Consider the following 13,004-nt stretch of genomic DNA (forward strand, 5'->3'; position numbering starts at 1 on the left):
TACAAGTAGCTTTGGAAGATGGCGTCACTATTTTTTGCTCAACCACTTCTGTGGATGCGCTGGTCGGAGGATCCATGTCCAAAATGATGAATTGGGAAAGAAATTAAATTTAGGGCCTGATTCAGACCCGCTCGCGAAGGAATGATTAATACCCCTTTCACACAAAGAGCAAAAACTCTGGTTTTTGCACATTAATGTGCCTTGAGCCAAGTTTTTTCTGTGTGTGAATGTAATTGTCCTGGGTTCGCGACCCTGCTCTTTACCATGGTTCGGGCTGAGCCCCGGGAATTTGTTGGGTTGATAGGCCCAGCAATTGCCCGGATCTTAATTCTGAAAGGGGCATAAGGAAAGTATTCAGGTGGACCAGGCAAAGATAGGGCTCAGGGGAAAATAAGACCTTTTTACACTTGTTTGTATTTATCACATCCATGAACACTAAAACCAGGCAGTCCCTGTTTTTCATCCCCTTACCTGCTGTATCCTGAAGGAAAAAATGTCCATAAGCATTTCTGAGTGTTCTTTATGGAACTCTATTGAAATTTATAGAGGGAAAGGGACACGTAGCAGACAAACACTTCAGCTATGCTAATTACTAGAGATGTGCGCAGTACATATATTTAGCAATACATTTTGTACATTTTCCTATTTGATAAATCTGGTTTACTTAAAAACTGTATTTAAAATGTAGCGTGTACTCTTCTACCTAGATATGAAGCTGCTGTACTGTACCTTGTTTTCCGCTAATCAGCCTCCTGAAAGCTTTAATGCTGTGTGTCATATTGAAGGCTCTGCAAGTTGACTCAGCAGCAATAGGCAGCACATTGCACGTCTCAATGCCTTGCTAAAGCAGTCAATAAATTCAGCTTGACTAATTCTGAGCCTCTGGTTGACTTCTAATACTGCTGTCTTCATTTTCAGCTTGCTGAATTCTAACTCATTTACTGTCATTCGAGACGATGCCTTTGCTGGTCTCTTTCACCTTGAATACCTGTAAGTGCTCCACTTAATGTCATATGCTGTATTTAATTTTTATTCCTTAACTGGTTTCCTTCATTCTTTGGCCTGCGCTACTGTATGAACAAGCAAAATGGCTACTTGCATGTGTTTTTTATTTGCCTACTTGCAAATTTGGGGTTTGAGAAATTAGGAGGCTTTGGGACTAATTCAAAGTTGAACACAAGTGGGCCACAATTTAATTTGCATTGATGCGCTGGACTAAATGTGGATATTCACCCGTATGATGAGTTGTACGAATCTTTGGGGCCACATTGCCCTTATACATAGTCTTGGTTAAAACGTCTTTGTTATTATCAGCGCACTTGCACAAGCCCCGCTCCTGGTGCAAGAGATCTATTGGAAATCAGATGGACCTCTGTGTACATACAACTCATATAGTTTGCAATACCACCTACAGTACATGCCCTAACTAAACTTAGCCTATGTGCGATCACCCCATTATCGGCCACCTATGACAATTCAGCCGCAAGTTGAGATGCATCTGAGATGTATACTGCTCACAATAGCCCCTATATGTATACGCCCCTATGAAGCATGCACAGTTTTAAAACTGATAAATTCTGTCCGCAAAATGACTTGCTTTCCATCAGCCCCATATAGTACAAACCAATTGGCACTGTTCTAGCTATGTACGATGGAAATTAAAGTATTAACAGTGCTATTTATCATTTTTTTACTAATTTTTTTTTAAAAAGTATGTTTTCCACACCCGTTTCATATTATTTTAGTTTCATTGAAATGTATTAAAGGGCTTTTGGAGCAGTTTTAGTAAAAAAAAAAAAAAAAAGACCCTACTCCAAGCTTTTCAATTTTCTTATTTTTAGTAAGCAAATTGTATTTCCCATATTTGTAATGGGAAATGTGATCTGTTCAGATTTACTAAGAATGAATTGCCAAAAAAATACCAGGGAAAGCCCTGTGATCATAATGTCATCTTAAGATGGCGTTATGCAGGCTTTTCCCCGTTTCCCCAACTCCTGCTCTGCTCTAACAGGCAGGGCAGAGCCGGGAGCCAATCCCTGTGATCAGCTTTGTGTGTCTAAATAGACCACAAGCTGAAAACTTAAAAAATATGAATAGTTAAAGCAAAAAAACAACACTTACCCACATCCAGGAACCAGTGATCGGTGCTCCGGTGAGGTCTTCTGTGGCTCCGGTCAGCTGGTCTCCGGGCTCCTGCACTGTAACCTCTGTTGGTTGCTCTATGCCGGCATCTCAGTTTACAGCATAGAGCTGCTCACCAGTGCAGGTGCCCGGAGACCAGCTGACTGGAGTCCCAGAGGACCTCACCGAAGGGCTGAATTAATAACCTGTTGCCGAGTGCAACCCTGTACGGTAATTATTTTTAATAACAATGCACCTCTTAGATGGTAGAATGTATTTATTATCATTTAGAGTGCATGATACGCTCCAGGCTCTTTATCATGGTTGTATTGAAAGGATATTTCCAACAAAACTGAATATTCAGCTTTAGATGGAGCTCCATAAATTAAACATTGATCTCGCTAACGGGCCCCCACATGTCTGCATTTGTCAGCAGCATGTTGTTAATAGACAGCACTCTTCCTGTATGAAGAAAGCCTGCTTCAGCAGCAGTGAGGACAGGTCTCCGATTCCCAGGGCAAAGATGGACGGACTCATTAGTATATGCTATTGCACTTGTGGGTGGAAGAGCAGATACCAGAGTAAGCAATATTCGGGAATAATGTGTAGTTTAGAAAATGTAACATACTAATTTATTTCTGTTTATTTGCTTGCAGCTATGTTGCTATCATGAAATAGTCACATGTACAATAAGATAAATTTTTCTCTAATCTCACTTCATAATACAAATGTAAGTTAAAAGTTGAAAAACATCTTGACAAAGGGGCATGTGAGCCCCGAAATGTCAGCTCCAATATGACATGATTCAATACATACAATGGGTGGGATGGACTAAGGTAGCTGTGACCATTCCGCCAGTCACCGCAACCTTACTAATCGCATATGTACTAACATTTGCGATTAGTATCGCAAAGGACAGCTCTTGCGGTAAGAGCTGCCCTTTGCCGGGTGAGGGGGTCTCCGTGGGACCCCGCCCCCTCCGAGCCTCAGGAATTGCCTGCTGGTTACCTGTGCTGAAGGTCCCGGGCTCCTCCTCCTCCTAATCTTCTTCTGGGTGCAGGGAGGAGGAGGAGCCCAGAACTTCCTGCACAGGTCACCAGCAGGAAGTTCCCAGGGCTTGGAGGCGGAGGAGCACGGCAGGCGATCATGGAGAGTTAGGTGAGTGGTAACAATTGCTGGGCGACAGCGAAGCGTCAGGTGAGCGATGCGGTAAGAAGCCCATAGGCTTCTATAGGGTAACGGCAGGTTTTTCTGGAGTTACCCTCCACACCGATAATAGGTTGGCCGGGGCTTAGTACATATGGAAATGCGGTACAAAAAAACCCCAAAAACTGAGTTTTTACAGCATTTTTCCTATAGTACATCCTGCCCAATATAATGTAATATTTGAAAATCACTGAGTGCCGCCGTTTGTTTATTCGAAGCTGTATATCAATTTTTTTTCCATAAGGCATCGGTGTAAATTATCCAGATTCAGGAGTGCCAGGTTATTGGCTCTTTTATATGTATGTCTGTATATATATATATATACATATATATATATATATATTAGGGGTGTGCACCGGTCACTTTTCGTGTTTTGGTTTTGGATCTGGATCTTTCTTCGTGTTTTGGATCTGGATTGGTTTTGCCAAAACCACCCTTCCGTGTTGTGGGTTCTGGGTTTTGTATTTTGGACCTGTATTTTTTGAAAAAGCATAAAAACAGCTAAAATCACAGAATGTGTTGGTTTTTCTGCTCCTATGCTATTATTAACCTCAATAACCTTAATTTCCACTCATTTCCAGTCTATTCTGAACACCTCACACCTCACAATAGTGTTTTTATGTCCAAAAGGTTGCACCGAGGTAGCTGGATGACTATGCTAAGCAACACAAGTGGGCGGCACAAACACGTGGCCCATCTAGGAGTGGCACTGCAGTGGCAGACAGGATGGCAGTTTGAAAAACTAGGCCCCAAACAGTACACAATGCAAAGAAAAAAAAGAGGTGCAAGATGGAATTGTCCTTGGGCCCTCCCACCCACCCTTATGTTGTATAAACAGGACATGCACACTTTAACAAACCAATCATTTCAGCGCCAGGGTCTGCCACACGACTGTGGCTGAAATGATTGGTTCGTTTGGGCCCCCACAAAACAAGCTGGCAATTAATGTGTCCCTGCACAAACTGGCTCTACGGAGGCAAGATGTCGTCCTCATCCTCCTCATCCATCGATTCCTCACCCTCTTCAGTGTTGTGTACATCCTCATCCTCACAGAGTATTAATTCGTCCCCGCTGGAATCCACCACCACAGGTCCCTCTGTATGTTATGGAGGCTGGTCTCCCTGGAAGAGTTGATAATTCATTTTTATGAACATCATCTTCTCCACATTTTGTGGAAGCAACCTCCTACGCCTTTCGCTGACAAGGTTCCCGGCTGCACTAAACACTCTTTCGGAGTACACACTGGAGGGGGGGCAACTCAGGTAAAATAGAGCCAGTTTGTACAGGGGCTTCCAAATTGCCTCTTTTTCCTGCCAGTACAGGTACGGACTGTCTGACATGCCTACTTGGATGCTGTCACTGATGTAATCCTTTAACAGACAGATGCACGCGTGTCGCTGCTGCTTTGAGGATGCAGGTGCGGCTACAGCCCACACAATTCACAAAGACAGAAAAAAAAAAAAAGAATTTTTTATTTTTTGTGAAGGGCACTTTGAGGGTTACATCCTCCCTTTAACAGACAGACGCACGCTTGTCGCTGCTGCTTTGAGGATGCAGGTGCGGCTACTGCGCATATATTTCACACACAAACACAGAAAAAAAGATTATTTTATTTTGGTTGGAGCGCACTTTGGGGGTTACACCACCCTTTAACAGACAGGCGCACGCTTGTCGCTGCTGCTTTGAGGATGCAGGTGCGGCTACAGCGCTCACAATTCACAAAGACAGAAAAAAAGAATTTTACATTTTTTGTGGAGCGCACTTTGAGGGTTACACCACCCTTTAACAGACAGATGCACGTTTGTCGTTGCTGCTTTGAGGATGCAGGTGTGGCTACAGCCCACACAATTCACAAAGACAGAAAAAAAATAAGAATTTTTTTTTTTTTTTGGAGTGCACTTTGGGGGTTACAGCACCCTTTAACGGACAAGCCAGCCGGCCCTTTACTTATGACACAGGAGCACGCTTGGCGCTGCTCCTTTGTTGATGCATGTGCAGCCACAGTGCACACAATTCACAAACACAGAAAATAATTCCTCCACCGTTCTGTCAGTGGTGACAGTATCATATGCAGTGACAGTAGACATATCAGAAATTGTTGGCACATCCTTCAGTCTGGACCAGATGTCCAAACCGGCCCTTGACTTATGACACAGGCGCACGCTTGTTGATGCACGTGCAGCTACTGCGCATATATTTCGCACACAAACACAGAAAAAAAAGAATTGTTTATTTTTTGTGGAGTGCACTTTGCGGGTTACACCACCCTTTAAGAGACGAGCCAGCCGGCCCTTTACTTATGACAGACAGACGCACGCTTGGCGCTACTTTGTTGATGCACGTGCGGCTACTGCGCACACAATTCACAAACACAAAAAATAATTTTTTATTTTGTTTGGAGTGCACTTTGGGGATTACAGCACCCTTTAACGGTCAAGCCAGCCGGCCCTTCACTTATGACACAGGCGCACGCTTGGCGCTACTTTGTTGATGCACGTGCGGCTACTGCGCACACAATTCACAAACACAGAAAAAATATATATTATTTGGAGTGCACTTTGGGGGTTACAGCACCCTTTAACGGACGAGCCAGCCGGCCCTTTACTTACGGCTACTGCGCACACAATTCACAAACACAGAAAAAATATATATTTTTTTTGGACTTGGGGGGAGCACCCCTGATGGACAGAGCACCCCCTGGACAACACTACAGCACCCCTTTAGGACTGGGACACTGCACAGGACTTTGGAGTGGACACAGCCCCTATGGACAACTGACTGCACAACACAGCCAGCCCCTATGGACTTTGGAGGAGTGGACACAGCCCCTATGGACAACAGCAGCACAGCACAGCACAACACTACACTGCACTACACTACACAGCCCAGCCAGCCCTAACTCCCACCCTCCCTCTTCACTGTCCACAGCCGAGTGAGAAAATGGCGCCGACGCGGGTACCTTATATAGAATCCAAAACCCGCGAGACCCAGAAGGCGGGATGATGACGTTTTGCCTCGAATTCAGATCCGAGTCAGGCGGGAAAAGTCGAGCCTGACTCGGATTGGCCTCAGGGGGGGGCTCAGGGGGGGTTCGGGTTTCAGAAATCCGAACCCGCTCACCCCTAATATATATATATATATATATATATATATATGTATATGTAGTCAGGAAGCCGACGGTCGAAATGCTGACCGCCGGCTTCCCGACAGTGAAAGCCCGGCAGAGGATCAATGACCGACACCTATCATTAGCCCCACGCTGAAATCCCAACACCTGGCATACCGAACATTGATAAGCCGGATGTCGGGAGCTCATAGCTGCGGGGGGGGGGTTTAGGTTTAGGAACTCCCGTGGGGACTAAGGGGTACGCACCCCCCCAGTAGGGTTAGGGTTAGGCTAAGGGAAGGGGGGGTTAGGGTCTGGCACCACCAGGGGGAGGTTAGGGTTAGGCACCCCCCCCCCGGGGAGGGTTAGGTATAGGGTGCCGGGAGGGGGGGGTTAGTTTTAGGCACCACGGGGGGGAGGTTAGGGTTAGGCACCCCCCCCGGGGAGGGTTAGGTATAGGGTGCGGGGAGCAGGGGTTAGGTTTAGGCACCACGGGGGGGGAGGTTAGGGTTAGGCACCCCCCCAGGGAGGGTTAGGTATAGGATGCGGGGAGGGGGGGTTAGGTTTAGGCACCACGGGGGGGAGGTTAGGGTTAGCCACTAGGGGGGAGGTTAGGCTTAGGCACTAGGGGGGAGGTTAGGGTTAGGCACCCCTAAGGGAGGGTTAGGGTACTACTTACCTTAGTCGGGATCTTCATTTGCCGGTCTTCCGGCGTCGGGATTTCATCTGTCCGGCAGTAATACATACCGATTCCATATATATATATATATATATATATATATATAATCTCCACAAGGCGGCACTCCGTGTAAAAAAACGACCAAATGTGACAAGATGCTGTCCGCAACGTTTCAGCTGCTTTTATTAGCGCTTTTTTCAAGCATAAAATATGTGTATTTTATGCTTGAAAAAAGCGCTAATAAAAGGCGCTGAAACGTTGCAGACAGCATCTTGTCACATTTGGTCGTTTTTTTACACGGAGTGCCGCCTTGTGGAGATTATGTTCAGTCCGTCCTGTTTGGCAGTGACTGACTGTGGAGGGCACCCGGCCCAGGACATTGTGGAACCCGTGAGTTCCGGTGATCTGGACTTACATATATATATATACTAAGGATTTCCAACCCTGGGCTGACCAGTTTGGGGCTGGTTGTACATTATGACAGGGGGCCCCACGCTTTGTGTCTCCCTGCTGTAGTATAAGCCCCCCCAGGTGGCCCGCTGCTGGTTACTGGTAAATACGGGAGACTTCATGCCGGTTTTCCCCCCAATTTTCCAGTACCAGAGCGGGCTCAGAGGTCTGTGGCTGGTTATGCATTTGGGAAGGGGGGACCCCAAGCCTGGTTGTTATATTTTTTAATTATCCCTTTATTTACACTTTTAAACACCAGTTTAGTGAGTGAAGTGAGATGGGGAGAATAAGCAAAGAGTGTGACTGGAGTGGGGAGCTGGGTATTGGGGAGAGTGAGTGAATAGGGTGGCTGTATACTGGGGAGAATGATTGAAGAGGGGGGGCTGTGTATTAGGAGGAGTAAAGGGGATGTTTTATATTAGGAAGAGTGAGTGAAGGTGGCACTATGGGACTATATGAAGATGGGGCTGTATATTGAGGGGAGTAAGAAGGGGGCTGTGTATTGGGGACAGTTAGTCAAAAGTGGGCTGTGTATTTTGGAGAGTGTGTGAAGAGGGAGACTGTGTATTGGGGAGAATGAGTGAAGAGGGTGAAGAGGGTTGTTAAGCTTAGCCTACACCAAAGATTACCAATGCGGTCCTCAAGACACCCCAACAGTTCAGGTTTTAGAGATATTCATGTTTGAGCACAGGTGGTTAAATGAAATTGACAGAAGTACTAGTTAAGTCACCTGTGGTCAAGCATGGATATCCTTAAAACCTGGGCTGTTAGGGTGCCTTCGACCATGTTTGGGAACCTCTGATCTACGCCATACTGCATTAATATTGCTCCTTTGTTACGCATTTACTTCGATTCTAATTGGACTACCTGAACATTCTAGTGGTTGAAATGTCCAGCCCTCGATAAAAGCCGCTTGTGAGCAGGTGAAGAGAGAGTAATGGGGCGACTGTTTATAGTAGGATAACAGGGACAGCCAGACAAAAATGTTGGAGCAGAACAGATGAAAACTGATTCACTGAGCAGCATATAGTATACAGTCACCATGGCCCAAGGAGTATTTAGCATTAGGAGTGGAAAGATAGTTAAGCACTGGCAGTTGGCCAACATCTAGCAGGCATATACCTGGGAAGGAGTATATTGCAGATCATTGCTTGGCATTTAATAACTGGAGCCTAATCAATGTAATGCCTCATTAAGATCAATAGTCCAGTGCAGCTCTCTATTACTACTACCACTTGCATGTTTCAAAGTGGTGTTGTTGGTAGCTTTAAGCTGGGTACACACCTGGCCTGTTACACACTTAACAATCATTCCGGCTCTGTGTCTGCGCTGACATCAGAACTGGCCGGGCATTTAAATTGCCCATCCAGTCAGGGGTGTATCTACCCATTGGCCAGGATGGCACTCACCAGGGGCGCCGGCCAAGGGGGGGCGCCATCCGGGGTGCCTCCCGTGGCCAGGGGTAGAATCAAGACAGGGCCGCTAGGACTGCAGTCCCGGGTACGCCCCTGGGACAGCAGCGATGAGGCGCACATGACTTCATGCGAGCTTTGTTAAAAATATAAAAAAAAGCTTTATTTATTCTATGTACCAGGCAGCCGCTGGCAAGCGATGGCGGCTGCCCGGACCTTGACATCTAGGAACTTCCTAGATGTCAAGGTCTGGGCAGCCGCTATCGCATACCGGCGGCTGTCTGGTAGGTACATAGAATAAAGGCTCGCGTGATGTCATGACGTCATGTGCGCCTCATCGCTGCTGCTGCACTGAGGAGCCGCCGAGTCACATGCTGAAGTTTGTAAGTATTTGTGGGCTTTGGGGGGCTGGTGGCTGGATGGTGGGGGCCAGGGACTGGAGCCGGGGGCTGGATGCGTGGGGCCAGGGACTGGAGCAGGGGGGAAAGGGACTGGAGCCCCACATTACAGGCAGGCTAATGACTGGGGAGAGGAGGGGGGGTCGACTGGGGAGACAGAAGTAGGATGGTGGGGCTGGGGAGACAGGAGGGTGATGACTGGGGAGACAGGAGAGTGATGGCTGGGGAGACAGGAGAGTGATGGCTGGGGAGACAGGAGGGGGGTGACTGGGGAGACAGAAGTAGGATGGTGGGGCTGGGGTGACAGGAGAGTGATGGCTGGGGAGACAGGAGGGGGGTGACTGGGGAGATAGAAGTGGGATGGTGGGGCTGGGGAGACAGAAAGGGATGGCTGGGGAGACAGGATGGGGATGCTGGGGAGACAAAAAGGGGGCTGCCTGAAGAAACAGAATGGGGTGCTGGCTGATAAAACATGGGGGTTGGTTGGGGATACAGAAGGAGGATTGGCTGTAGAGACGTTATAAGTACAGAGTAATTATTCAGAAAATATGGGGGGAGAGGGCGCCAGTCCATTACTTTGCCAGGGGCGCTCGGACCCCTAGATATACCCCTGCATCCAGTTGAGATGTCATTCAATGCTGGATCCCTGCAGCAAGTATGCAGGAGGTTGGTGGGCTGCCCGTACACACAGCCAGTTGTGCCGATATATATGCAAGATATATCGGCATCGGCTATGATTCAGGGCAGATGAACAACGTCATTCACAGACATATCGTCTCTACACACCCGCCGATGCACAGCGGCCGATATATATGTCAGCATGTACCCAGCATTACTCTGCAAACCGTCCATTCGCTCACATCAGAGTAAGGAAACAATAGAAAAGCACATTTTACATATTTTATTTTACTATCATATATTACAATCAATTTGTAGATGTATTCATTGACTGCAAATCAGAGGTTATTCTTACTAGATAGCTACCCTGGTTTTTTAAATATCAGGATACATTTACAGTAAAAGCTTTTGAAAAGTCAGTTGTGCCATTTGTCACCTAAATATGAGGTGCTAGACAATGCCACCAGGGCTGTAACTAGGGTCACCACAGGGCAGGGGGCGCTGTTTGGGCCTGTCAAGTTTCCGTTTATTATCATTTTAACTTGTAGCTTTCTCTTTTCTTTCATCCCCAGCATCTCCTGACCTCTCCTGGTCTGTTTGTTTGTCTGTCTGTCCAGTTATGCATTTGGACACTTCTGCACCAATTGGGATGAAACCAATGCAAAGTGGTCCAGTTGGATTGTGGCCAGGTTTTAAGGGGCAAGGGTCCCGGTTGGACCTCCGTTGGTGTACGCTGGGAAGAACTTTGACCTGAGAGCCTATTCTGGGTCTTCCACTGGCTGAATTTGGATGAAAATTTCACAGAGGGGTTGCAATTGGTCTGGGATGCCTAATAGAGTAGTTGGGCTCTTGGTTGGGGGAGTGCGCAGGCCAGAACTTTGACTCAGAGAGCCGGTTCTGGGCCTTCCACTGGATGGATTTGGACGACATCACATAATAAAACTTAACTAGTAGAAACTCGTCAAAATTGACGGTCAGTTTTTTTTTTAAAAGAGTGAACTCATATCCGCCAGGGCCATGGATCATGCAAGACTTCACAACTTCGAATAGGACAGTCAGAAGTTCTGCTGAGATTTTATCCATGTGTTCAATCTCACATATCGCATCTTCTTCTGCCAGGGTGAGAAGCATGTGACAATGGGGCAGTCCTCATTTCTGGAATTCGATGACATATAGGTAATAGATCACCTTTCCAATGACTTCTTTCTTGGTCAAATCAGAGATGAGCTCATCAAGTTTTGCTTTGAATACCCAAACAATAAGTTCAGGTCTGAAGTTGGACTGAGTTGCGTATTTAAGATTCTCAGTTATCTCTTTCCATTTTGGATTACATGTGAATTTGATGAACAGCGATGCTTTGCCGAAGACTCTGACTAAAGCGATACCATCTTGGTGATGCATGTTCATGTTTCTGGGTAAACCTTGGGAAAAAAAAGACAAGGTTGTACTCCACGCTCGGCTGCCTCGTTTAATAGGTGGTCTTGTAGGTCAGCGAATGTCTCAACTCTGAGTTTCTTTTGCTCAAGCAAAACAAGTGTCCTATTGTGCATGTGATGCCCAACCTTCAACTGGTACGTACTGATCGACTAAGTGCTGTAGCCACAACTTGCCGGAGTTGTGTAAAACAGAAAATTATTTCCGAATAGCCATTCTACAAGTCACATACTGCAATCGAGTCACTTTTCTGAACTTGCCATTGGTCTGTCTTTCATGTGGCCTATTCTTATCCCATCCATGTTCTCCATAAGGAAACAGTAAAGGGTAAAGCAATGTTGCAGTTAGTTAATGCAGTGAGTTGATATTTTTCAGGTATTCAGTCCCAGATCCATTAGGGAAGACCTTCAAGTTGTAGTTTCCTGGAGGATCGCCATCTTTGATCGTGAAAATGGCAGCGATTTCATCTGCTGAAGGCAAATTGAATCTTGCTCTGGTCACGGATGTCAGGCTGTTCTGAAAAAACATTTGACCTTCGTATGGCTCCCTGCCTTTGATAAATGTCAGTTCGTTCTCTGCCTTCTCAACTTCTGCCATCATCTTGTAGTTGTGGACTAAAGGGTGGACTTCGAGCATCATTTCATGCAGTTTTGGCATCAGATTAGGATCGCAGGTTGAGTTCCATCCAATCCTTATTTAATTTGCTTCAGCAGTGTCGATAATTTAAAGTTGAGCTTGAAAGTATATGGGCCATGTCCTACAGGTAAGAAAGCTTAATTTGCAACAAAAGAAGCTAATGACATCGCGCTGTTGTATTTCCTGATGTTGTCTAAAAAATGGCACTTGTCAAAGTCTCAATCTTTCTTCAGGAGATTTTCAAGTAATCGGAGAGAAAGAGTCGGTGACAGGAGAACTTTCTTATCATTGTAATAGCTACTAAAGTGAAAGTTCGTCTTGGTGCCAACCTTTTCACAATTGAAATGTAAAGCTCTTCAGAACTCACATTCGAAGGACAGAGAACCTAGATCATAATAACCCACAGAAAAAAATCAGGATTCAATGCACAGCGAAGGTGTGCTTTACACCTTCTTATAGCTGGCATCAAGAGAGGAATCACTTCTGCTTCTTCTTCATCTAAGGTATCAGGTAAAATGTAATCGGCAAAGTGCTCAGAGTGGTGATATCCCAGTTGGTTCAATGTCTCACTGATGTTCGAGATGGGGGGGTGTCAAGGCCCTGTTCAATCGGGGATTTTGAGGTTTGCCATCAATGCCTCCATTTCAGTTGGCTGTCTAGAGGTTGATGGCTGAGGGCTGGATAGTCTGCGCCTCTTGATTTGGTTGTAAATGTTGTTGGAATGAGACTCACGTTGCGAATACTCGTGAGTTTCTCTCTTGATGATCGCTCACCCCTTCCAGTAAGGTTCTTACATCTTTTTTTTTTTTGCTGCGTGGAAGAAATTCTGTTACAGGGAACTATGCAACAGAAATGTGTATGTATGTCAGTGAAACAGGGATGTGCTGCTGTCAGTGAAGCAGGGATGTGCTACTTTCCTGTGAGTAGCGTCTGTATGAGTGATG

General features: G+C 46.2%; 1 protein-coding gene across 2 annotated transcripts in view; it reads left to right on the forward strand.

The window, feature by feature from the left end:
• Positions 1 to 13,004, forward strand: part of LGI2 (leucine rich repeat LGI family member 2) — a 121,376-nt gene that overhangs the window by 54,820 nt on the left and 53,552 nt on the right. The window contains exon 3 of one of the 2 annotated variants that reach the window (XM_088450593.1): positions 919 to 990. The exons of the other annotated variant lie outside the window; for it this stretch is intronic. Coding sequence (XP_088306719.1) covers positions 919 to 990 — 72 coding nt within the window. The remainder of the gene's footprint in view (positions 1 to 918; positions 991 to 13,004) is intronic. 2 annotated transcript variants of the gene reach the window in all.

Source organism: Taudactylus pleione, unplaced genomic scaffold (genome assembly GCF_031769625.1).
Source record: "Taudactylus pleione unplaced genomic scaffold, aTauple2 ptg000520l, whole genome shotgun sequence".
NCBI classification, from domain to species: domain Eukaryota; kingdom Metazoa; phylum Chordata; class Amphibia; order Anura; family Myobatrachidae; genus Taudactylus; species Taudactylus pleione.